At 57.8% G+C, this 23,484-nt stretch overlaps 3 protein-coding genes and 2 non-coding genes across 10 annotated transcripts; 4 read left to right on the top strand and 1 right to left on the bottom strand.

The window, feature by feature from the left end:
• Positions 1-1,412: 1,412 nt before the first annotated feature.
• SHFL (shiftless antiviral inhibitor of ribosomal frameshifting) lies at positions 1,413-5,969 on the top strand. The gene is made up of 8 exons (XM_068537045.1): positions 1,413-1,717; positions 2,184-2,307; positions 2,496-2,545; positions 3,931-3,969; positions 4,099-4,248; positions 4,729-4,832; positions 4,963-5,117; positions 5,681-5,969. The coding sequence occupies exons 1-8, from the start codon at positions 1,697-1,699 to the stop codon at positions 5,899-5,901; spliced, it is 864 nt and encodes a 287-aa protein (XP_068393146.1). The 5' UTR covers positions 1,413-1,696; the 3' UTR covers positions 5,902-5,969.
• Positions 5,883-16,523, bottom strand: ANGPTL6 (angiopoietin like 6). Of its 5 annotated transcripts, none has more exons than XM_068537041.1 (7): positions 16,221-16,523; positions 12,792-12,875; positions 8,990-9,572; positions 7,981-8,158; positions 7,237-7,424; positions 6,887-7,157; positions 5,883-6,380 (listed from the first exon to the last, which is right to left on the bottom strand). In XM_068537041.1, exons 3-7 carry the CDS (start codon positions 9,563-9,565, stop codon positions 6,190-6,192), a joined length of 1,404 nt encoding a protein of 467 aa, XP_068393142.1. In that variant the 5' UTR covers positions 9,566-9,572; positions 12,792-12,875; positions 16,221-16,523; the 3' UTR covers positions 5,883-6,189. The 5 variants fall into 5 exon arrangements, with proteins under 5 accessions (XP_068393142.1, XP_068393144.1, XP_068393143.1 ...); XM_068537043.1 differs by lacking the exon at positions 16,221-16,523 and adding an exon at positions 15,773-15,995; XM_068537042.1 differs by lacking the exon at positions 16,221-16,523 and adding an exon at positions 14,839-14,989 and having other exon boundaries at positions 12,792-12,897.
• On the top strand, positions 16,054-23,188 carry LOC137760087 (suppressor of SWI4 1 homolog). 2 transcript variants are annotated; one of them, XM_068537037.1, is made up of 13 exons: positions 16,054-16,154; positions 16,243-16,413; positions 16,928-17,029; positions 17,223-17,273; positions 17,381-17,551; positions 18,245-18,321; positions 18,513-18,620; positions 18,729-18,852; positions 18,946-19,024; positions 19,144-19,273; positions 19,347-19,513; positions 19,604-19,690; positions 22,086-23,188. In XM_068537037.1, exons 1-13 carry the CDS (start codon positions 16,137-16,139, stop codon positions 23,186-23,188), a joined length of 2,388 nt encoding a protein of 795 aa, XP_068393138.1. In that variant the 5' UTR covers positions 16,054-16,136. The 2 variants fall into 2 exon arrangements, with proteins under 2 accessions (XP_068393138.1, XP_068393139.1); XM_068537038.1 differs by lacking the exons at positions 16,054-16,154; positions 16,243-16,413; positions 16,928-17,029; ... (7 more) ...; positions 19,347-19,513; positions 19,604-19,690 and adding an exon at positions 20,358-20,385.
• On the top strand, positions 17,075-17,160 carry LOC137760366 (small nucleolar RNA SNORD105). Its single transcript, XR_011073320.1, has one exon. It is a non-coding gene; the product is annotated as a small nucleolar RNA SNORD105 (small nucleolar RNA).
• On the top strand, positions 18,354-18,433 carry LOC137760371 (small nucleolar RNA U105B). Its single transcript, XR_011073325.1, has one exon. It is a non-coding gene; the product is annotated as a small nucleolar RNA U105B (small nucleolar RNA).
• Positions 23,189-23,484: the final 296 nt, after the last annotated feature.

Here is a 23,484-nt window from a genome sequence, read left to right as displayed (position 1 = left end):
AGCTGTGACCTCCCCCTCCACTGGGTAAGTAGTAATTGGCAACTATACTGGGAGAGCCCCTCCACGCCTCCCCACTTCCCTCAGGATAAAATCCCAGGTCCTCTGTGCTGCCTATACCGCCCCTTCCCTGCCTGAAATCCCACCACTCAGCACAAAGAACCATGAACTGTTTACATGCACCCCAGGGAGGGGTGCATAGACCCCACAAACAAAACTTTGGGGTTCAAGTAGAAAACATTAGAACATTTTTTAAATCTTTTTTTTAAGTTTGCTAAGGAATATCATTATGTAATAAATACATTATTATAAAGTGATCTACAGAATCTCTTAGTATAACCGTATTTGTATATAATTTATAAACAAATATCCCTCTGGGGGTTGAGCTTCAACATTTTTACTGATAGAGGTGCATGTTGAAAAACAGTTTTGGGAGTCATTTATCCTAATGCAATTTTGCCACCCCCGGAGGACATTTGGCAACGTCTGGAGACATTTTCAGTTGTCACGACTGGGACAGGGGTGCCACTGGCATCTAGTGGGTTGAGGCCAGTGATGCAGCTAAACATCCTACGATGCACACGGCAGGCCCCCACCGCGAAGAACCATCCAGACCAAAATGCCAATATTGCTGAGGCTGAGAAGCCCTGGCCTAAAGCGCTAGACTCCCTTGATTCTGGGGTTTTTGCACGGCTAGCTGCTTCCTTCCCCCACTCCGTTCTTCACCGGCTGAGACTTCACACGTCCAAGACTCCTCCAAGAAGCCATTTCTGATGCGGCCAGGCTGGGCCAGAGCCCCTCCCCCCCTTGCTAGGTTAAAATTGTCCTGGCCCCCCGGGGTTCTCAACCTTCCGTTTTACAGTGCAAATTCCCTGGAACCCCTAGACAGCCCGATTCTGCAGGACGGCTAGGGACCAGGAATCAGTATTTTTAGCAAGCACTTCCTCCTTCCCCGCCAACTGCCTGCCCCTTCATATTTTGCACATAGTAGGTGGCCCAGGGACTAGCTGAATGTCTACAGCATGCCAGGCGCTACTAAGTGCTCTACCCGGGGACTCGAATCCTGGCACACGCACGCGCGCGGGCACACACACACACACACACACACAGAGCCCAGGATGTAGCCACTATCATCATCCCCATCTTACAGAGGAGTAAACTAAGGTTCAGAGAGGGGACGTGGCGAGGTATGAGGCTCAGAGTGAGAAAGGGGTCCAGGTCCTAATTAGCGCCTGATTCCTGGGGGAGGGGAGGGGACGGGAGGAGAGGGGACAGAGCGATGGACGGGGGGGAGCGCGAGCTAGCGGGGGCCGGGAGACACACCGCGGCCTTCAGATGCGGCCCCGCCCCCACGAGGGACGTGAAGACGCGGACCCCGCGCAGCGTGGGGACATGTGACCGACTGCAGAGGCCGCGCCGCCTCCCCCGCCCGAGATCTGCGCGCTCCGCCGCAGGGTGCAGATCGGGGGCGCCCGCCTGGGTTTGGGGCGCAAGAGCAGAGGTGGAGCCAGGGCGGAGCCAGCGCGCCCCGTCCCCCACCTTTCCAATCGAAAGCGAAACGGAGGGCTGGAAAGGAAGGGCGGAGCCGGCCTGGAGGCCCCGCCCCCTGCCCTGAGAGGCAGCTGGACAGACGGGCGCGCCCAGGTAGGGGGGCGCTGAGCGCCCAGTGCGGACCCTCGCGGGGACCTGCGCTGCCACCATGTCTCAGGAAGGTGTGGAGGTAGGAGAAGGCTACAACTGGGCCGGGGGCCCGCGAGAGCTGCTGGGGAGGAGCCGGGGGCGCGGAGGGGGCTTCGCAGTTCCTGGGGACTCCATCCGAAAGCTAGACCTTCCCCCAGGCTGGCACTCGTCCCCCTCAGAAAGGAGATTGACCGCCACATGCCCCAGAGCGAAATGCGGCCTCCTCGAGGAGAAGCGGGGGCTGCTGGGTCAAGGGTCAGAGGCCAGGGGTTACCTGGCCGGCCTCCTCCTTTAGCCTGGGACGTGCGCCTTAGTCCGCTCCCTCCCCCAGTGCCCTGTGGGGACTTTGGCTTTTTCCAGGAAATGCAGTAGAGGGATTGGGGGGGGGGGGTGCGGAGGCTAAAACCAAGGGTCAAGTTCAGGCCGTGAAAAAGGATGCCTAGGGATGGGGGAGGGGCGATCGCGCCTCTCCTTCTACCATCTGAGCCCCTCTCTCCCAATCCCAGCTGGAGAAGAGCGTCCGGCGCCTCCGGGAGAAGTTTCATGGGAAGGTATCCTCCAAGAAGGCGGGGACTCTGATGAGGAAATTTGGCAGCGACCATACCGGAGTGGGGCGCTCCATCGTGTACGGTGAGCAGGCGGGGGTCCTGCCTGCAGGGGGTTCCGCTGGGGGGCGGGGAGGGGATGTGGTCTCTGCTGAGGGTAGGAAGAGGCAATGAGATCATCTCTTTGGGGGATGGTCTGTATCGGGGTTCGGGCCCTGAAACTCCCACAAGATCTTTCAAAGGCCTTTCACTTACACTTACTCTCCCCACCAGGGGTAAAGCAGAAAGATGGACAGGAACTGAGTAATGACCTGGATGCCCAGGTAAACTGCCCCCTCCCCTCAAAGGACGTGTTAAGGGGAGGGAGAACAGAAGGGTCAGGCTCATCCATGGCAAGCCCCATCTGTGCCTTGTCAGTCCACAACTCATGGTCTAGCCTCATTCACTTATGCACCTCTCAGTCGTGTATCTGGCCAGGGAGCCTGCAAACAGTAGATGCTCATTACATGCTGACTGTATTAAATGGAAGAGAGAGACAAGAAACTAAGCAGTGAAACGAATCAGGATTGTCATTATAGAGGAGCCAAAGAGATCAGGGAAAGCTTCCTGGAGGAGGTGGTACCAAGTTCTTCAAGACTAAGGAGGAGTGATCTCTGGGAAGGGGAGCGGTTGGAGAGGGTCTTCCTGGAAGAGGGGGTGGCGTGACAAAAGGAACACACAGACAGGCTGGGATGAGCAGGAGATCAGAGAGGAGAGAGGGAGGGGCAGGGGAGCCCATGTGAATGAATGAATGAATGAATGAATGAAAGGCTTCGCATGGCCACTTTGCCCCTTAGATGGCTTTGGTGGCTGGTGTACTGGTTGGCGTGCCTGAAAGACCCAGCACAGGGTTGTTAAAGAGTATAATAAAGTACGTATTATACCCTTAACATTTATATATTTACAGTTACACATATAATGAGTATGATAAAAATAGCAAAGAGTATCATTGATTGAGCACTTCCCCTGCGGCAGGACTCCAGGAATTTTACCTGTTGACTTATTTCATTGCCACAGGTCCTGTGAGACAGGTCCTATTACTTATCACGTTCATTTTACAGATGAGGAAACTGAGACACAGGGTGATGAAGTCACTCACCAGGTTCATGCTGAATGCAGGTGGCACCTGGGATTTGAACCCAGGCCACCAAGAGTCAGAACCTGGGCTCTTAGATGTCCCTCATTAGGAGGAGTGGCTTGGCCACACCCCCACAGCTGGAAGTGATGAAGCCAGGGTTTCAACCTGCATCTATCTGAATCCAGAGCTCAAGCACTTAACCTAAAGTAGCATGGCCTCAAAGAGGTGACCTGTCACAATGCCAGCAAGTGTGTAGCATTCATTGGCAGGAAGGGAGCATGGGGTCCAGCCTGTTCTGCCATGCTCGCTCAGGGTAATCTCAGGCAAGCCCTCTCCCGGCTCTGGGCCTCAGTTTCCCCATCTGAGCAATGGGGATGACAGGTGTGCCTACCTCCCAGGGTTGCTATAAGGACAACTGAGGTCACACATCCTGCCCTCAGGAAGTGTATGCTGCTCAATCAACTCCTCCTGAGTTAGGGACACTCTACTCTTATATGGGGCCAGAACCCTGCCTCCCCGTGCAGAAGCCCCGCCCCCAGAAAAGAGGCGTGAACCACATCTCCAGTTTCTGCCCCTGGTGTTTCCACCCAGGACCCCCCAGAGGACATGAAGCAGGACCGGGACATCCAGGTGAGTCCAGGATGTGGGACAGGGAGGTAAGCAGGGAGGACATCCATGGGGGTGTTCATAGGTGAGGAGGAGGGACACTGTAGGGGCAGGAAGGGGAGAAGAGGGCTGACCACCCTCTCCATTCTGCAGGCGGTGGCGACCTCGCTCCTGCCACTAACAGAAGCCAACCTACGCATGTTCCAACGTGCCCAGGAAGACCTCATCCCTGCTGTGGACCGGCAGTTCGCCTGCTCCTCCTGTGACCATGTCTGGTGGCGCCGCGTGCCCCAGCGGAAGGAGGTGATAACCCAACCTCTGACCTTGGTTCTGTCCTGGCTCCACTCCGAAGCCCCACTCTTAGTGTCCAAACCTCTGACCCAAGAACATCAGCCTCTGAGAGCCCAGCCCCGGACCTGCAACCTCAGAGATCAACCCCAATCTCAGACCCTAACCCCAACCCACTGAGCTGGACTTTTCAACTTGACATTCAACTTGAGAAGCTCAACTCTTATCCCGGAGCCTGACCTCTGACTACACAGTTTGACAGCTACCACAGAAATCAAACCTGACCCCCAAACCACAACCCCAAATCTGGCTTCTGAACCCCCTGACCAGTGGTATGCTTCTGGTAAATGCCTAATAACCGGCTCTCGTGGGGCGGAGGCACCCCCAGATTTACAGTGTTTGCCAATTTCCATAGTGTAAATCTCGCTCTGGCTAACACCAGGCTATCACTGCTCACCTCTGACAGCAAGCCTGCTCCTGTCTCCGCACCCCCAGGTGTCCAGATGCAGGAAATGCCGGAAGCGCTACGAGCCGGTGCCCAGTGAAAAGATGTGGGGCGTGGCTGAGTTCCACTGCCCGAAATGTCGGCACAACTTCCGGTGAGGGCGCTGACCCCACCCCCACCCCCCCATCCTCGGCCCTGCCCCACCCCAGCCCTAACCCCTCCCTGCCCTGGCCCCACCCTGGCCCAGCTGGCCCTTGGACCCTCACGGCCCTGCCCGCCCCCAGGGGCTGGGCACAGATGGGGTCCCGGTCCCCCTGCTACGGGTGCGGCTTCCCCGTGTATCCGACACGGATCCTCCCTCCACGCTGGGACCGGGACACAGATCGCCGCAGCACCCACACCCACTCCTGCTCGGCTGAGGACTGCTACAATCGGCGAGGTGAGGGCCTGGCGCGTCCCCATGGCCTACCCCCCCATTCCGGGCAGTCTACTTGGCCTTGACTGACTCCTGGGACATACACCTCCGAGGCTTTAAGAACCAAGGTCTCTGCCTGCTTCTTCCACACACCTCCTAAGGCCTCAGTCCTGGAGGCCTTTTCATCTCCCACTGCAACGGCCCCTCCTTCCACATCTTCCACGGTCCTCCAGCCTCCTTACCTCCAGGTCACTCAGGACCCCTGCCCCTCCTAACACCCACCTCCCATGGCGTCATCTACCTTCCATGTTTCCTTGCATAAAGTTCTGTGGTTTCACTCTGGTGGCCCACACCCCAGTGTCCTGTGGACTCTGCCCCTGTGGTCTCTGTGTTCTTGGCTCCTGTTGTGTCCTCTGTCGTCTCGGGTGACGCCCATGTCCCTGGGTCTCCTGTGGCTTCAACACCTGTTACTTTCACCTCTGAATTTCCTGTAGCTCTGGCCCCAGAGCCTGTGGCCTCAGCCCCTCCCCTCCCCAGAGCTCCCCATGGCCTCAAGCCCCAGGACCTCAGAACCTCTCCCTCCCCAGAGCCCCACGTGCCTGGGACGTCCTGCGCACACCCCAAGAGTCGGAAGCAGAACCACCTGCCCAAAGTCCTGCACCCCAGCAACCTCCACATCAGCAGTGGCTCCACTGTGGCCACCTGCCTGAGCCAGGGGGGACTCCTGGAAGACCTGGACAACCTCATTCTGGAGGACCTGAAGGAGGAGGAGGAAGAGGAGGAGGAGGAGGGCGGGCACGGGGAGTGACCCCTGCCAGGTGCAGATGCAAACCAGACACGGTCTGTGGAAATTTTGTGTTGTTATAAAATATGAGCTCAAACGGAGATCTAAATGCCCTTGGGGAGCCGTCTGGGTCCAAGATATTGGCAGGGGGATTCCTGGGTGCTGTTTTCAGGGTCCTGGGGAGCAGATCCACAACGAGAAGAGGTCTGTGGGACACAGCCCACACTGAGTCACAAAGGAGGTGTGGCCAGGACAACTTGGGCTCCTGCTGACACACATCCCCTGTGACCTGGGGGACAGACGAACAGATGGTCACAGCCTCAGGGGCCTGATCAGCATGGCAGCCTTCTTGAGAGAGTAAGCCCCACCACGAAACTCGGCCCAGTAAACGCCGTCCTGGTAACGGCTACGGTAGTGGCCACCACGATGCCACACACCATTGAGGTTGGAGTGGGCACAGGCATGGTACCACCAGCCTCCCCGCTGGTACAGGGCGCAGTTACCTGAGGGAAGAGAGAATCCACGTCTTCTCACCAGAATAAAAACCTCTACCAGCACCTCACTAGTACAAGGCTTTTGCCAGGCATCCTCTGTCCCCGTACTTTGTTCAGAGTAATAGCCTTAATTCCTTCCTTATCCCCTTACCAAAGTACAAGTCACATTTTCTCCACCCTTTCTGCAAACTAGGAGTTTTACCTCTCATTCCTTTATCAGGGAAAACAACCTTCTCTACTTCCTTTCTAGAATAAGAGTCCTAGCTCTCATAGCTCCCCCTATTCCCCCCACCCCCCCACCACCTTTCACAAAGGCAGGAGTCCTGACTCTTACTGCCTCATCAGAGAATGAATCTGGACTCCGCACCCCCTCACCAGAATAAGAGTCCTGTCCTCCACTCTCTTGTTTATCCTGATTCTTACCAGAGGGAAGTCTTACCCCACCCCCTTTCATTTCCGCACTAACAGTCTCCTACTCCCTCCCCCACCCCACCACCAGAATAAGGGCTCTTTACCAGAATAGGAGTCTCGGTCCCTATCCACGGTGCTGAAAGGCTTGTCATTGTGCCAGGATAGAGAGTCTCCAGCATCTCCATGGTAATGGCCAAGCCGTAGGCGGTAGTGGTCACTCTCAGGCTCCAGGGAAAAACCATCATAGTGGGCACGTGCCCCGCGGCCTCCCCAGTCCTCGAGGAGCACCAGTAGCTCATGGTCCCCATGGCTGGTCAGCTGATGCACAGGTTCAAGGCCCAGCCAGTATTCCCCATCAGGCTGCCCAAAGCCCGTCTGGCAGGGCAGGAAAGTCAGGGAGTCAGAAGCAGGTCCCCTTACCCTGCCCAGCCTTGCCCCACCCACCCGTGCCCACCTTGTAGTGCTGCCAGGTAGTGAAGAAGTTGACGGAGCCATCTTGCCGCCTCTGGATCACGGTCCAGCCTCCACCCTCCAGCTGTTGCTCACACCACGCTGACATCACATGCCGGCCCACTCGTAGCTCATACACTCCGCTCCGTCCATGACCTGCCTGGCGGGCCTCTGCACAGTCCCGCCATGGGCCTACGGGCACAGGGATGTGGGACAGGCACAACCTGGACCAGTCAACCCTTTACTGGAGTAAGAGTCCTGATTCTCACTGGTCCCCTTACCAGAACAGTTGAACTGCCTCTCCTATCCCCTCTCCAGAATAAGAGCCCCAATACCCCTTTTCTTACCTAAATAAGACTCTAAGTCATTCTTCTCTCACTAGAGCAAATGTGGAGCCTGGGATTCTTAAATTCTCCTTCTATGGTCTTCTCATCAGAATAGAGGTCTTAAACATGGCCCTCTGAATTCCCTCAAATTCTCACCGAAGTAGCAGTCCTGAATCCCCTGCCCTTTTGTCAAAGTAAGAGTACCTCTCCTATTTTCACACCATAGTAAGAATTTTGGTCTTTATCAAAGTTAAGAGCCATATCTCCCTGTTCCATTATCAGAATAAAAGCATCATTTCCTCCAGTCCCCCCAGCATGAGAGGAATCTGGCATTAAAGTCTTGACTCATATTTCCCTCTATTCATGCTGCACTGGGAATCTCCTGGCTCCTCACACCCCCAACAGCCCTGCCCTTGTCTCACCTGCTGGCTTGGTAGGGACAGCAGGGTGCCCCGAGGGCACAGGAGAGGCCAAGGGCCCCTGCTGTCTCAGGGTCTGGTCTCGCTGGGATTCTGGGGCTGAGTTCAGCCTCCTGCTGGTGTCATTGGTGCCACCTACCAGACTGACTGGAACCACAGGCACCAGGGGCGGTGGCAGGACCTGGGGTAACCGAGAGAGTTAGATGTGATCGCACTAACCCTTAGCCCAGGACGCTCTGGGCTCGTAAATCTCCTAGCACCCAGATGGGAAGATCAAGCAGGGGCGTGTATTGATCCTCCCAAGCCTAACTCTAGTAGTCAAGAAGAGACAGAGCTGGGCTTAAACTCCTGCTCTGGTGTTAATGGCTTAACCGATCTGTGCCTCCAAACTTTTCTGTGAAGTTGGGATAATATGAGTACATCCAATATTGAGTATTAACTTACTGAATCCTCCCGACAACCCTGTAAGTTAGGTACTGTCACAAAGCAACAATCGCTTATTCAAAACCTAAGGCGAGACATAGTCCAGAATTTAGAATAATATAGCACGAGTTAGAAAGAGTCATACAGGGTCTACCTTTATATTACCTAACACCCCCAACGAGGTCTTTGGTCTTTATCCACATATTAATAATATGCTTGATTATAGGGTCCGATGAGTAGTCATATTAGGTAGATAAGTAAAGACTTTAAGTAGCTACCAGTTGCGTTTTGACCCAAATGAGTTACTGGGAAAGAGGTAGGGGTCCGTTTTTGGAGCTTTTTGTATTTCGGAACTGAGAATCATGGGGTTGGGACTTCCCTGGCGGTCCAGTGGTTAAGATTCGGTGCTTCCACTGCAGGGGGCACGGGTTCCATCCCTGGTCGGGGAACGAAGATCCCGCATGCCCCGCAGCGCGGCCAAAAAAAAAAAAAAAAAAAAAAAAGAGCATGGGGTTTCAGGAGGCCCATCTACGGAAGAGGCTCGCAAGAAGTGGCTGCTATTTGGGGAGGGGGATAGTTTCAGAGTTACCTGCTGCTGCCCGCCCGCACTCCCCGGGCACAGGCGTTCCAGGCGGGAGATGAGGCCACTCTGCTGGCTGACCAGCTGTGCCAGCTCGCGGAACTTGACGTCCAGCTGGTGGAAGCGGGCGGCGGCGCGCTGCGCCTCGGCCGAGGCGTTCAGCACGCGCTCCCCAAGCAGCGCCAGCGCGGCGGCAGGCTCCGCCCCCAGGCCTAGCCCCGCCCCCGGGCCCGCCTCGTGCTGCAGCTGCGCGCGCAGCTGTCCCAGGCGCGCGCCCAGGCCCCGGCTCTCCTTGCGCAGCGCACGCACCTCGCCGGCTACAGCGCCGTCGGCCGTCGCCAGCCGCTGAAGTTCGCGCAGCAGCTCCTCGTGACGGCCCACTCGCACGCGCAGCGCCGCCACATCGCTGGCGTTCACGGCCTCCGGAGTCGGGCGCGGAGCCGCCGGCCCGCTCCAGCACACGGCGCCTGTGAACTTCTGCGGGGGCAGCACGAAGGTGTAGGTGCAGCGCGGGGCGGCTGCGCGCGCCCACCAAGCGTCCAGCAAGAGCAGCAGCTGCATCGTGAGCAGCCCGGGTGCCGACATGGCGGACCTGCAGGCAGAGGATGAACGGGAAGGAGGGGGCCCCGGAACCCAGGCTCGACCCCCTACTCTCAAGCGGGGCCAAACCTATCTGGTCCCACGCGGGAATGCACATGTGTACAGCTGTGTGGATCAGGGTCCACACACGCCCGCCTCCATCCCTTTCCCTGCCCCGAGGCTGGAGATACTACAATAGAATCCAGCTCTGGCCTTGCCACTGAGTTCCAGGCGCCCTGCGGGTCAGTATGTCTCGTCCATTCATTCAGCAAGCATTCCCTGAGTGCTTACTGTGTGCTGGCCTCAGTTCTACGCGCTGGGAATACAGTTGGGAACAAAACACAAAAATCCCTGCCCTGGTGAGCAAGGACCAAATAAACTTAGAATTAATAGAGTGTATTAGACAGCCCTAGGTACTAAAGATAACAGTAAAAGACAGGCGAATTCCCTGGGTGTCCAGTGGTTAAGACTCCCGGTTTCCATTGCAAGGGGCCTGGGTTCCATCCCTAGTCTGGGAACTAAGATCCCGCAACCTGCACGGCGCGACCAAAGAAACAAACAACAACTACAAAAAAAAACCAGTAAAAGACAGAGATATGGGGATATGTGCAGGGGCAATTTGAGAGGAGGGAAGACCCGGAAGAGGTGACAGTTTTGAACAAAAACCTGAAAGAGGTGAGGGAGGAAACCATGGGGGAATCTGGGAGAAAAGAGGTCCCTGGCAGGGGGAACAGAAAGTGCAAAGGCCCTGAGGTTGGACCATGCCTGATGTATTAAAGGAACCTGGAGGAGACTGGAGCAGAAGCCATGGGAAAACAGGTGGGAGGGGGTGAGGGGAGATGAGGGCAAAGTCTCACTAACTCAGTCTAGTAGCGGACACCCTATTTCCCACGTCCTCAGACCAAAACTCCAGAGTCATCCATGTCGCTTCATGGCAGATGGAGCCCATCAGCCAGGCCTATCAGCTCTTGTGTTTAGACCCTGAATTCCTCCACATTCCCCCCCCCCCCCATTCTCACTCCCTCCCATGATCCCAGCTTAAGACACCATCTGGATTTCCTTAGAGCAGCTGCCTGCCAGGTCACCAGGCTTCCATCCTCAACCTCTGCTCTGTTTCTCCCTCAGTGGCCAGAGGATACCCGTGAACACCCAAGTCAGGTCACGTCCCTCCTCCTCTGCTCAGGACCTCTGTGGCTTCCTCCTCACTCAGAGGAAAAGCCCAAGTCCTCCCCGCAGCCCACAAGGCCCTGCATGCTCTGCCCAGTCCCCTCCCTGCCCTCCCCTCCTCCCATTCACCCTCCCACCCACCGCACTCACTCTGCTTCAGGCACCCTGGCCTGGCTGTTCCTCAAACACACAAGGGACCCTCCAGCCTCAGAGCCTTTGCACTTGCTGTTTCCGCAGCCTGGAATATTCTTCCCTGAATTTATCACAGCTCCCTATCTCTCCTTATTCAGGTCTCAGCTCAGCTGTCTCCTCCTCAGAGGCCCTCTTTGAGGGACTTCCCTGGTGGCGCAGTGGTTAAAAATCCGCCTGCCAATGCAGCGGACACGGGTTCGATCTCTGGTCCGGGAAGATCCCACATGCCTCAGAGCAACGAACCCCGTGTGCCACAGCTACTGAGCCTGTGCTCTAGAGCCCTCGAGCCACAACTACTGAGCCCGCGTGCCACAACTACTGAAGCCCATGCGCCTGGAGCCCGTGCTCTGCAACAAAAGAAGCCACCGCAATGAGAAGCCCGCGCACCGCAACAAAGAGTAGCCCCCACTCACCGCAACTAGAGAAAGCCCGCGTGCAGCAAAGACGACCCAACACAGCCAAAAATAAACTTAAAAACAAAAAGAAGCCCTCTTTGACTACCCCATTTAGAGTTGCCCCTGCCTGGGCACGCCCTAGCACAGTCCGTCTATTTCATTTTAGCCTTTATCACTCTGCAATTGCCTTGTTTGTTTGCCATTGTTTATGATCTGAATTCCTCCACCAAAACATCAGCTCCCAGAGGCTGAGGCTGGGTTTTGTTCACTGCTCTGTCCGCAGCGCCTAAAACAGTGCCAGGTGTCACACACACCCCGCACGCAACACCCACATGCCCCGGGTCTGCCCACATGCCCCGCCCCCGCCACGTGTTCCCTGGCTCCTACAGGTGACCTTATACAGGTGTCTTCGCTCAAGGGTGTATACTTGTGGCCACCAACCCGCGGCCCTGCAGGATCCACACACGGGCCTCCATTGTCTTCATTCCTGGGGTTCACACACTTGCAGGCTGTCTGATGGGGAAACACATCCCTCCCACGTGCACATGCCAACATTAAGAAAATGTTCCACATGTCCACATGCTGGCCCTGTCCGCGCCAAGATCCACCATATCCAAACCCACACATCCTGGTGGCCACACAGGCGCATGTCCTGCAGGCTTCATTGTCACACACATTGCCTTGTTCCCACACTCTACAAGCATTCCTTGAGCACCTGTTGTGTGTCAGGAGCTGTTCCAGGAGATGGGGACACAGCTGTGACCAACACAGACAAAACCCCTACCCTCGTGGAGCAGGTTGGGAAAACAGATGGTGGGTAGGCCAGAGGTAAGTGCTTAGTAGAAAAACAGGGAAGGGGGTGGGAGACCTGGGCTGGGGGGGCATTTTAAATAGAGGAGTCAGACCTTACTGAGAAGATGACACTTGAGTGAAGACCTGAAGGAAGAGAGAGAAAGGGAAGAGCATTCAGGCAGAGGGAACAGCAAGTGCAAAGGCCCTGAGGTGGAACCTTACTTGATATGCCCAAGGAATAGCAGGGAAGCCTGTAAGGCTGCAACAGAATGAGTAAGGGGGAGAGCAGGAGGAAGTGAGGACAAGGAGGTGATGGGGGCAAAGTGTGCAGGGCCTTGTGAACCTTGAGGAGGATTTGGGGTTTTACTCTGAGTCACGTGGGAACCATGGAGGGTTCTGTGCTGGAGAAAGGCATATTCACTACTGTACTCACACCCCAAGCACTAGCTACCAAGGGCAGAGCAGGGTCCTCTCACTGCCGCCCCCCGCCCGAAGACATCAGGCCCTCCACAACAGGGATGCACCAAACCCGTTGGAACTAGAGTGTGTGTAACATCCACTGCCTTCCAGGATCTCAGCCTGGGGTAGAGAGGAGGTCTGGGGAGTCCCCCAGCCAAGCCAAGGCCCAGGTTTCCCAACAGACAGATTCAGCCTCCACCTGCCCTCCCACCCTCCTGCGCTCTCACCTCTCACGACCAAGACCCTGAGTTCAGCAAGGCCCGCAGCAGACACAAGACGTCCGAGGAGGAGCTGAGGGTCCAGCAGGGCCTCTGAAGTGGAGAAGGGGAGAGGCTGGTGGGAGATCAGGAGGGAGGAAGCTTGGTAACCACCCCTGGCCACCCAGAGCCTGGGACTAGAGCGGTGATGCTGAGCCCAGGAGCTCCAACTGTAAATATTTAGCATTTCCCATGTGAGAACTGAGGCAGAATTGCCAGACCCTCCTGCCCAGGCCACCAGAGCCTGATAACACAGTTCAGTGCCCTGGACGTTCCCCCTACAGCAGAGCACAGAGCGTGGGAGGCTGCAGGCCCAGGGAGGCTGGGTGGATCCCAGCCTCAGACATAGACAGGCACAGACACACACACACACACACACACACACACACACCACAGAGAACAACAATAGCAAATATCAGCGGCACCTGCTGCCTGTCAGGCATGACTCTAAACTCTACATTTTGTATCTCATTTAATCCTAGCAAACAGAGCTGGTTTCTGTATGTAGCCACATTTTACAGCAGAGAATGGAGCCTCAGAGAGGGTGAGCAACTTGCCTGTGGTCACACAGCCAAAGAAAGGATCGGCAATGGGATTCGACCCAGGTAACATGGCTCCAGAACTCACACACAGGTATACCACAACAGTCACACACACACCTCTGCGTGTGCACATAACAATACAGCACAAAGACACACACGGATACCCAGTGAGACATGCAAACCACTGCACAAAGCAGCAAAGATAGACACATGGAATCTGTGTGTGTGTATGTGTATGTGTGTGTGTCCGTGGATTTTCCCGGCACAGACAATTACAACAACATAACTGGAGGGAATTCCCTGGGGGTCCAGTGGTTAGGACTCAGCGCTTTCACTGCTGGGGCGCAGGTTCGATTCCTGGTCTGGGAACTAAGATCCCACAAGCAGCGTGGTGCAGTCCAAAAAAAAAAAAAAAACGACACAACTGGAAATAGCACAGATTTGGGGAGCAACTGTGTGTTCAAAATGTGGTCACAGGACTTCCCTGGTGGCGCAGTGGTTAAGAATCCTCCTGCCAATGCAGGGGACATGGGTTCGAGCCCTGGTCCGGGAAGATCCCACATGCCACAGAGCAACTAAGCCCGTGCGCCACAACTAGTGAGCCTGTGCTCTAGAGCCCTCGAGCCACAGCTACTGATCCCATGTTCCACAACTACTGAAGCCCGCGCCCCTAGAGCCTGTGCTCCTCAACAAGAGAAGCCACCGCAATGAGAAGCCCGCGCACCGCAACAAAGAGTAGCTCCCACTCGCTACAACTAGAGAACGCCTGAGTGCAGCAACGAAGACCCAACGCAGCCAAAAATAAATTAATTAATTAAAATAATAATAATAATAATAATCCGCCTGCCAATGCAGGGGACACAGGTTCGAGCCCTGGTCCAGGAAGATTCCACATGCCACAGAGCAACTAAGCCCGTGCACCACAACTACTGAGCCTGCGCTCTAGAGCCCGCGAGCCACAGCTACTCAGCCCGCGTGCCACAACTACTAAAGCCTGTGCACCTAGAGCCCGTGCTCTGCAACAAGAGTAGCCACCACAATGAGAAGCCCGCGAAACGCAACAAAGAGTAGCCCCCGCTCGCCGCAACTAGAGAAAGCCCACACGCATCAATGAAGACCCAACGCAGCCAAAAATAAATAAATTAATTTAAAAAACAAAAAAAAAATAAATAAAAACAAAATGCGGTCACACACGCACACACCACGACTTAAAGGAAAATACCCCGTGGGCTGAGCGTGTCTGTATCTCTGCGTCAGGCACGTACACACCCAGGTACACGTGGTCACACACTGGCAAGCGCAGAGACGCAAACCAGGCACACGGCGAACCCCTGATACCCGCCCACAGCCCAGCGCAAGTTTCCATTTGTCTCCCACACACACTCTCACATCCTCACACAGGTCAGGTCCTGCAGGGCCGAAAACAGACAGAAGTAACCCACACAATCATGTCTCTGAGGGACAAAGTGACTCACGTAGAGCCCCCACCAGGCTAGGGTCTCCGGCTTGTAAGAAGGCCTCCCCGACTAGCAGTCTCCTCCCAGTTCCTACAGTCCTGAACTCGTAACCCGAGTGGCCTCCCTGGCTGAAGGAGGAAATGGTCGTCCCAGATCTGAGAGAAGCTGCCAGGCTGGGCTCCCGGCCTGGGCTGGCGCCCCCCCCCCCCACGCTGGGCCCCCTCCAGCTTCCCCCATTGGCAGCAGAGAGAGACGAAACCTCATAAGTCAAGGAGAGGGGATGACAGGAGGGAGAGAGAGTCAGAGAGACAGAGAAGGAGAAACGTCTGGGAGATCGGGAGAGAGATGGGAGATGGGGGTGGAGATGAGAAGAGAGAAATGGGGATAGGGACAGAGAGAGAGAGAGGAGAAAGATGGAAACTTACAGATGATGAAGGAGACAATTTTTGGCAAGGACAGAGCTGGGGAGAGGGAGACAGAGACAGGGAGAAGACAGGGATGGGGACGGGGAGACAGAAGGGGGCAGAGGAGAAAGAATTGGAGTGGGGAGACAGATAGGAGAGGGGAGGCAAAGGGTGGGGAGACAAATGGGGGAGGGGAGGCAAATGGGGAGGGGAGACAGATGGGGGAAGGAAACAGATGGAACAGGGGATGTTGGGGGATCTCTTCCCCCCCACCCGAAGGTTCTGGGGAAGAAGCCAGAGGCCTGAGGCCAAGGCTGGGGCTTTGAGCGGAAACTGGGAGGGGGTGAATTATTCACGAAGCTCCCGCCTTGCTCTGAATTTCCAGAAGGTGATGTGGAATTTCCATCCCTCAGCCCGTCCGCAGACAGGGCCCCCGCGGGGGACAGCCGGTCCTCAGGAGCTGGAGCCCAGATGAGTAACTGCCAAGGTGCTATCCCCTTCTCAGGCCCCCAAGTGCCTGGCGCCAGTGTGCCAAGTATTGTGCATACATCATCTCTCTTAACTCGCGGGTCAGAGAGGAAATGATGATCCTCCTCACTCTGGGATACTTTAGGAGCCTTGGAGTGGAGAACGTGTGTCTCAAAATCGCACAGCTGGTGGAAATGGCGGAGGCGGGATTCGAACCCACGGCTCATTTCGAACCGTGCCCCCCACCCCGGTTTCCACAGAAACAGGCACCAGGTGTCTCCATAGCAACCCCTCCGAGGAGGTGTCCCGCGACCTGGTGCGCATGCCCATGTGGTGACGTCATCACGCAGCGGCCCCTCACGGACTCGCCTCGCCGGCGCCGGAAGTGAGCTGTGCGGCGCCGGAAGCAGCCAGCGGAAGAGGCCTCGAGGAAGAGACGGTGGCATGGGGCAGTCGGGGCGGGTGAGGCGCGGCGGCCGGGAAAGCGGGCAGCGCGGGCGGGGTCCCGGCGGTGGCCGCGGTGCTCACCTCTCGCCTCTCGCCCCCGCAGTCCCGGCACCAGAAGCGGGCGCGCGCCCAGGCGCACCTCCGCAACCTCGAGGCCTATGCCGCACAGCCGCACTCTTTCGTGTTCGCTCGGGGCCGCACAGGTCGCAGCGTCCGACAGCTCAGCCTGGACTTGCGGCGGGTCATGGAGCCGCTCACCGCCACCCGCCTGCAGGTCTGCATCGCCCAGCCCACCTCCACCCGCCGTGGGCCCCGTCTTCTGCGGGGGTGGCTCCATCCTCGAAACCGCGCGAGACCTCAGTCTCCCTGGCCGGAGAAAGGAACCCTTATGGGGACCATCGTGCCTGCCTCTCAGGGCTCTGAGTGGCAGCAGCGAGGGCGAGCAGATGAACGCACCCAGCTTGGCTGGGTGCCTAGGGCTGGTGGTTAAGAGGGGATTCTGGAATCAGCAAAGCTGGCTTCTTTCTAAGGCCTCGATCAAGTTACTTAACCGGTCTGGGCCTCAGTTGGCTCATCTGCAAAATGTGGTGACACACAGTGTCGAGGGACAGAGGCGGTGCTCAGATTCAAGTCTGACTGGCTGTAGAAGCCAAGAGCATTCCACTCTTCTCTCCTCCCCCATCCTTCCGAGGATTAAATGCAAGAAAGGGCATAACAGCTTAAGCGTATAGGCTTTGCTCAATAAGGGGATATCAGTGATCATCCCTTTTTCTTTTTGTCGTTTCTAGATTCGAAAGAAAAACTCTCTGAAAGATTGTGTAGCAGTGGCTGGGCCCCTTGGGGTCACACACTTCCTGATCTTGAGCAAAACGGAGACCAGTGTCTACTTTGTGAGTGGATGCTCTCACCCCTCACTCCCCCACCCCCTCCTCCTCCCCCCAGCTCTCATGATGACCCCTTGTGCCTCTGAACTGCCGTGATTCTGGCTTCAAAGTAAACGCTCTGAAGAGATGGGCAGAGGTTCCCATTCCCCCTGCTCCCTAGTTGGACACCTCGACCCTCACTGATCCTTTTTTTCTGTAGAAGCTGATGCGCCTCCCGGGAGGCCCTACCTTAACCTTCCGGATCAACAAGGTAAGGACTAGAGGTGGTATGAGGCCTCCGAGGGGTAGGAGCTGGGTTTGGGGATTGCCCCAGGCACGTGTGCTTGGCGGTCACCCATTCGTCACCCTGTCCTGCAGTACACCTTGGTGCGTGACGTGGTTTCTTCGCTGCGACGTCACCGCATGCACGAGCAGCAGTTTGCCCACCCTCCCCTCCTGGTGCTCAACAGCTTTGGCCCCCACGGCATGCACGTGAAGCTCATGGCCACCATGTTCCAGAACCTGTTCCCCTCCATCAATGTGCACAAGGTGGGCTGGGCCAGGCGTGGTGGCAGGTGGTGGGGCAGGCAATAGTTACCATGCACAGGCCCTTGGGTTGATTGCTCAGTCTTCACCTCCTAGCACTGAGGCTGAGAACTCCGGGTTCTGGGGTCGAATCCCACTCATAACGTTCTGTGACACTGGGCAAGAGGCTTCCCCCGTGAGCTGCCATCCCATCTGGCAGGTGGAAAACGATGCCCATAGTGCTTTATTTCCTAAATGCGCGTTGAATGCGATCTAAGTAGAGTAGCGTGTATTGTGGCTCCATTTTACAGAGGGGGAAACTGAGGCTGACAGAGGTGAAGTCACTAGTCTCAGGTCAGATATGAGGGACAAGAAGGCAGGACCAGATTTTTAAAATCTGTCTGGCTGCAGAGCCCGTGCTTCTAATCCCTGGCACCAGCGGATCTCAAATTAGCCTTGTTAGATGCCAGTCACCAGGAAGTCCGGTGTCAACGGCCTCAGTGGGCCTCGGAACCAGGATTTCTAGCCAACGTCCAGGGAGCCCACAGACACCAATTGCAGCCCCATCCATCCCTGCAGTGCTGTCAGCACTCCGTGCCCTTTTACTGTGAAGTTTCAGGAGTGCAGCCATAGCCGGGGCTTGGCATGGGCTGCAGCACACAGTGGGGCCTGGGTGCAGCTCATGTGGTGCCGTGCCTTCTCTTCTCTCCCTTCCAGGTGAACCTGAACACCATCAAGCGCTGCCTTCTCATCAACTACAACCCTGACTCCCAGGAGCTGGATTTCCGCCATTAGTGAGTCTGGGGTGGGGTGGCGGGTGTGGCCCCGCTCTTTGGCCGATGACAGCACGGCTGCTGAGCCTCTGTGATTGCTTTATCTCAAAGTACACGCTCTGATGGACCGTGGAAAGGGTTGGTGGGGGGTGGAGCTGACGCGCGACCCCGTGGCTCCTGACCCCCGTTCTCCCTCGCTCTGACCCCTGCAGTAGCATCAGAGTTGTCCCTGTGGGGGCAAGTCGTGGGATGAAGAAACTTCTTCAGGAGAAGTTCCCCAACATGAGTCGCTTGCAGGACGTCAGTGAGCTGCTGGCCACGTGAGGAGGGCTCAGGGTGGGGGCGGGGGGCCACCGCACACCAGTGGGCCCCAGAGCTGTCCCAGGAACCTGGGATCCCCTGCTGAGCCCCGTGTGTGCCCTGCACAGGGGCGCAGGGCTGTCCGAGAGTGAAGCGGAGCCGGACGGCGAGCACAATATCACGGAGCTGCCCCAGGCCGTGGCAGGACGCGGCAACATGCGGGCCCAGCAGAGCGCCGTGCGGCTCACCGAGGTGAGGCCCAGCCCGGGGCAGGCCCGGTGGCTTCCCCCGGTCTCAAGGAGGGACTGACACACCCTCCCCCACCCACCTCCCCCATTCCTCCAGATCGGGCCTCGGATGACACTGCAGCTCATCAAGATCCAGGAGGGTGTAGGAGAAGGGAACGTGCTGTTCCACAGTTTTGGTGAGGACGGGGCTGGAGGGGCAGCGGGGTCTGAGGCCTGATCGATGGTGGGTCTCAAGGTGCTGGGGGGCTCACCTGGATCTTGGTGAAGGTCTCAGTGGCTGTCTCTTCCCATTTAGTGCACAAAACAGAGGAGGAACTGCAGGCCGTCCTGGCAGCCAAGGAGGAGAAGCTGCGGCTCAAGGCCCAGAGGCAGGACCAGCAGGCCCAGAACGTTCAGCGCAAGCGAGAGCGGCGAGAGGCCCACAAGTGTGTGGTCACCAGGCGGGTGAGGCGGCGTCCCGGGCGCAGGCTGCCACGTTGACCAATGTTCCTCCTCCAGGAAGAAGAGCCTGGCGGGCATGAAGCAGGCACAGGCAGAGGCTGACGGGGACAGCGATGCAGAGGACCCCGGGGCCCCTCCAGAGGCAGAGGGGGTCAGCCAGCAAGAGGAAGAGGAGGATGAGGCCGAGTATTTCCGCCAGGCTGTGGGCGAGGAGCCTGATGAGGGTGTGTGGCGGGCAGGGGTCGGTGTAGCTGGGCACCGTGGGCTTGTCTGTCCCTGTGCCCTGCTGGCCCTGACACAGTCTCTTCCCACAGACATGTTCCCAAAGGCAGCCAAGTGGAGGCGGCCTGCCGGGCCCCCAGGCAAGAAGCGACGGGTAAACGAACGGAAGCCAGACCGAGGCAGTGACCGGAGGCCTCCAAAGGCCAAGGGCAGACACCCGGGGGCCCAGGCCAAGGTGGGACCCAGAGGGGCTGCCCGGGACCACAGGCGAGGCCGACCGTGGCCACCTAAGAGAGTAGCCTGAGGCCAAGCCTGGGTGGCAGGTGGAATGCCCCAGATTGGGGCCTGAGAAATGCTGCCCTGGGCTCCCCACCTCCTGGGCCTCCAGGTGCAGCCCTCGGTTTCCTTTCATAAAGGAGAACTGTTTTCCTAACCTCCCCCTCTAATAAACCGATTTCTCATGAGTCTTAGTCTGCGCTTGAAACGGTGGGCCCGGTTTCTGCCCGAAGCCTGGGCCCATTTCCCCGACCCTGGGCAGTGGAAGTGCAGGGCCTTGTTTCACAGGCAAGGGTGACGGGCGGATTTGACCCTGCTTTGGTGCCTTGGGGTCCTGGGCCCCTCCCCCAGCCTACCAAGGGCCCCCGCAAGCACATGGGCCAGCTCTGGAGGATTGGGTGTCATGAGGAAGGAAACGGGGGGTGGAAGTGAGGCGTGTGCGCAGACCCGCTCTGTAGGCTGAAGGAGGTGCTGCTGGGAAGGGAAGGGGAGGGGCCGGCAGCGCTGCTGGGAGCTCAACGAAGGACCGTGCGCAGCACAGCACACGGGCTGCAGACCCAGAGGCAGGCCATGCGGGCCACGGCCACCACCACCTCGGGTGAGGAGCCAGCACTGCGGGGTCAGTTGAGCCAGGCACACATCCAGGGTCATGGGGGTGGAGGCGGCCGGCTCCTGGAAGGCAGAGGGGAGGAGGGTTAAGAATCATGTCTGGACCGACTTCCTCCCAGGGTGGAGGGATGGGATGGGAAGGGAGAAGTGAGAGTGGGGTAACTGACCCGGTCAGGGAAGGGGTACGTGCGCCTCGCACAGAGCTCCTGGCCAGCCTGCTGGACCAACTGGGAACAGGCCCAATCCTCAGGTTGGAAAGTTGAGGCTGAGTGTGGTGTGTGAAGGGTCAACTGCAGAGCTCAGCTTTCCCCCGGCACTGCTTAGTCCCAGGTGCTGTTCTGGGCACTGGGAAGCCAGTAGCAGGGCACTGCCCCACCCTCAGGAGGGAACATTCTGGGGATTTTTCTTACAGCGATCAGATGGAGATACAAGCTGTGGCAAAAAAATAAGCAGGGTAGGGGACCAAGGGTGTAGTCACAATGTTAGGGTGGTCTCAGGTCCTCTCTCAGGACCAGACCAGGAGGTGGTGAGTGGGACAGCCTTAAGGATGCCTGTTGCCCATGACTCATCCAGTGCAAAGGCCCTGAGGCAGGCTGTGCCTTAAGGAACAGCCAGAACACCATGGTCACAGGGAGCTGGGAGTGGGAAATGAGAGAGCCAGTGGGGTGGGAGGGATAGCTCCTGCAGGGCCTTGTGCGAAAAGGTGAGCGCTGGCTTTTCCTCCACGTGAGGAGGAAGCCGGGGAGGGCTGGGAGGATAGGGATGTGACCTGTCTCAGGTGCCCTTTGGAGGCTGTGAGAGAACAGATGGCTGAGGGCCAGAGCAGGGAGACCCGAGTGGCGCCAACAGGTAGATGGTGGGGGCTGGACTTGGGTGACACTAAGGGGGTGACAGACTGACAGATCGGACTTGGAGTTGTGTAGTGGGGTGGGACACTCCCCTGGGCTCCCTCTCCTCCACCCCAGGCCCCGGTGGCTCTGGGTGGTCACTGCCGGGTTACATGCGTCCCTGGTTCTTTTTCTTTACTTTTATTATTTTTTATTTATTTATTTATTTGGCTGCGTTGGGTCTTCGTTGCTGTGCGCGGGGTTTCTCTAGTTGTGGCAAGTGGGGGCCACTCTTCCTTGCGGTGCGCGGCCTTCTCATTGCGGTGGCTTCTTTTGTTGTAGAGCACGGACTCTAGTCATGCAGGCTTCAGTAGCTGTGGCTTGTGGGCTCTAGAGTGCAGGCTCAGTAGTTGTGGCTTGTGGGCTCTAGAGTGCAGGCTCAGTAGTTGTGGTGCACGGGCTTAGTTGCTCTGCGGCATGTGGGATCTTCCCGGACCAGGGCTCGAACCCGTGTCCCCTGCATTGGCAGGTGGATTCTTAACCACTGCGCCACCAGGGAAGCCTGCGTCCCTGGTTCTTGCTCCAGCTGGTTCTTGATGGTGCGGGACACAGAGAGAGCCTGCATGAAGGACTCTGTGCTTCTCACCTCTCTGGGCCTCTGGGCCTCTTCGTACAGATTCCCTCTGTACGAAGGAGCTGTGGTTGGCCCCCGCTCCTGGGCGTGTAAAAGTACTCAGCGGAAGTATGCCCGCAAAGGGCTCCTGGCCCACAGTCGGTACGGGTGCCACAGTGTTTCCGACCCTGAAGGCGGCGGGAGCCATGGTCAGGGACAGGGCTGATGCAGCAACGCTCTCTGCTCCAGGTCCCACACGCTGCCCAGCCAACTTCTCAGCGGCTGCTGACCACATCCTCAGCGGCTTCCAGGACTTTCTGTGGCCCATGCTGGTGGCTGTGTTTCTGGTGGCCTTGGCTGGCAACAGCCTGGCCCTGTACCGCTTCTGCACCCAGGAGCATCGCCCTTGGCACCCAGCCGTGATCTTCTCAGCCCAGCTGGCAGTCAGCGACCTGCTCTACGCCCTGACGCTGCCCCCGCTGGCCGCCTACTTCTACCCACCCAAACACTGGCGCTACGGGGAGGCTGCCTGCCGCCTGGAGCGCTTCCTCTTCACCTGCAACCTGCTGGGCAGCGTCATCTTCATCAGCTGCATCAGCCTCAACCGCTACCTGGGCATTGTCCACCCCTTCTTCACCCACAGCCAACTGCGGCCCAAGCACGCCTGGGCCATCAGCGCTGCTGGCTGGGCACTGGCGGCCCTGCTGGCCGCACCCATGCTCAGCTTCTCCCACCTGAGTGGGCCACAGCAGAAAGGCAAGTGCACTGTGGACAGGCCTGATGCCTGCATCAAGTGCCTGGGGACAGCAGATGACAACCAGCTTGAGGCCTACAGGGTCTACAGCCTGGCACTTGTGGCACTGGCCTGCGGCCTGCCACTGCTGCTCAGCCTGGTGGCCTACGGCGCCCTCGGGCAGGCCGTGCAGCAGAGCCACGGCATGACAGCGGCCAACAAGCTGCGCGTGATGGTGCTGGTGGCCAGTGGCATTGCCCTCTACGCCAGTTCCTATGTGCCCTACTACGTCACGGGGGTGCTCAACGTGTATGCCCGGCAGCGCTGGAGAGCCCTCTGCCCAGGCTTTGCAAGTGTGGACCAGGCTAAGGCGGCGCTGGGCTGGAGGACGTACGTGGCCCACCAGGTAACACGGGGCCTCGTTCCCCTGGCCATCTGCGTACACCCGCTGCTCTACATGGCTGTGGTGCCCAGCCTGTACTGCTGCCGCCGACGCTGCCCTGGCTGCGGGCAGGGGCAGGCCCCAGAGAACGCGGAGTACTCTGGCCAAGCCCTACCCCTCAATGTCACAGCCACCCCCAAAACCTCGGGGCCCCAGTCCCCTGAGTTGAGCCCGTGACCTGGCCCATCTTCAGGCCCCCTCCTCATCACGAGACACTGTGACCCAGCAGCAGAATGGAGGCTGAGAGCGCAGCAGGCCCCTGGCTCTGATCACCCAAGAGGCCCTAAGCCAAAACTTCCTCCCCAAAGAAAGGCCTATAGTGGGACCAGGGAGCGCCCAAGCCGGAGCAGCAGGAATTGCCACCCACAGCAGTAACCCCGGGCAGGGCCAGGGAGCAAACCCACAACGGGGGGAGGGAGGGGGAGGGAGGGGGCCTGGCCCCGCCCACCACAGTGTGAGTGACATCTGCGAAT

Source organism: Eschrichtius robustus, chromosome 2 (assembly GCF_028021215.1).
Source record: "Eschrichtius robustus isolate mEscRob2 chromosome 2, mEscRob2.pri, whole genome shotgun sequence".
In the NCBI taxonomy this organism is placed as follows: Eukaryota; Metazoa; Chordata; class Mammalia; order Artiodactyla; family Eschrichtiidae; genus Eschrichtius; species Eschrichtius robustus.
The sequence above is the reverse complement of the archived record's forward strand: the minus strand, read 5'-3'. Positions and strand labels throughout refer to the sequence as shown.

Excerpts from the sequence above, each read along its gene's own strand:
- SHFL (XM_068537045.1), top strand. The coding sequence starts at position 1,697 with ATGTCTCAGGAAGGTGTGGAG. Across the intron at positions 2,546-3,930 it reads GTAATGACCTGGATGCCCAG|GACCCCCCAGAGGACATGAA; the intron begins GTAAACTGCCCC and ends GTTTCCACCCAG. Across the intron at positions 5,118-5,680 it reads GGACTGCTACAATCGGCGAG|AGCCCCACGTGCCTGGGACG; the intron begins GTGAGGGCCTGG and ends CTCCCTCCCCAG.
- ANGPTL6 (XM_068537041.1), bottom strand. The coding sequence starts at position 9,565 with ATGTCGGCACCCGGGCTGCTCACGATGCAGCTGCTGCTCTTGCTGGAC. Across the intron at positions 8,159-8,989 it reads GTGCGGGCGGGCAGCAGCAG|GTCCTGCCACCGCCCCTGGT; the intron begins GTAACTCTGAAA and ends CGGTTACCCCAG. Across the intron at positions 6,381-6,886 it reads GGACCGAGACTCCTATTCTG|GTAACTGCGCCCTGTACCAG; the intron begins GTAAAGAGCCCT and ends CTCTTCCCTCAG.
- LOC137760087 (XM_068537037.1), top strand. Across the intron at positions 16,414-16,927 it reads TCACCGCCACCCGCCTGCAG|ATTCGAAAGAAAAACTCTCT; the intron begins GTCTGCATCGCC and ends TGTCGTTTCTAG. Across the intron at positions 19,514-19,603 it reads GGGCGAGGAGCCTGATGAGG|ACATGTTCCCAAAGGCAGCC; the intron begins GTGTGTGGCGGG and ends CTCTTCCCACAG.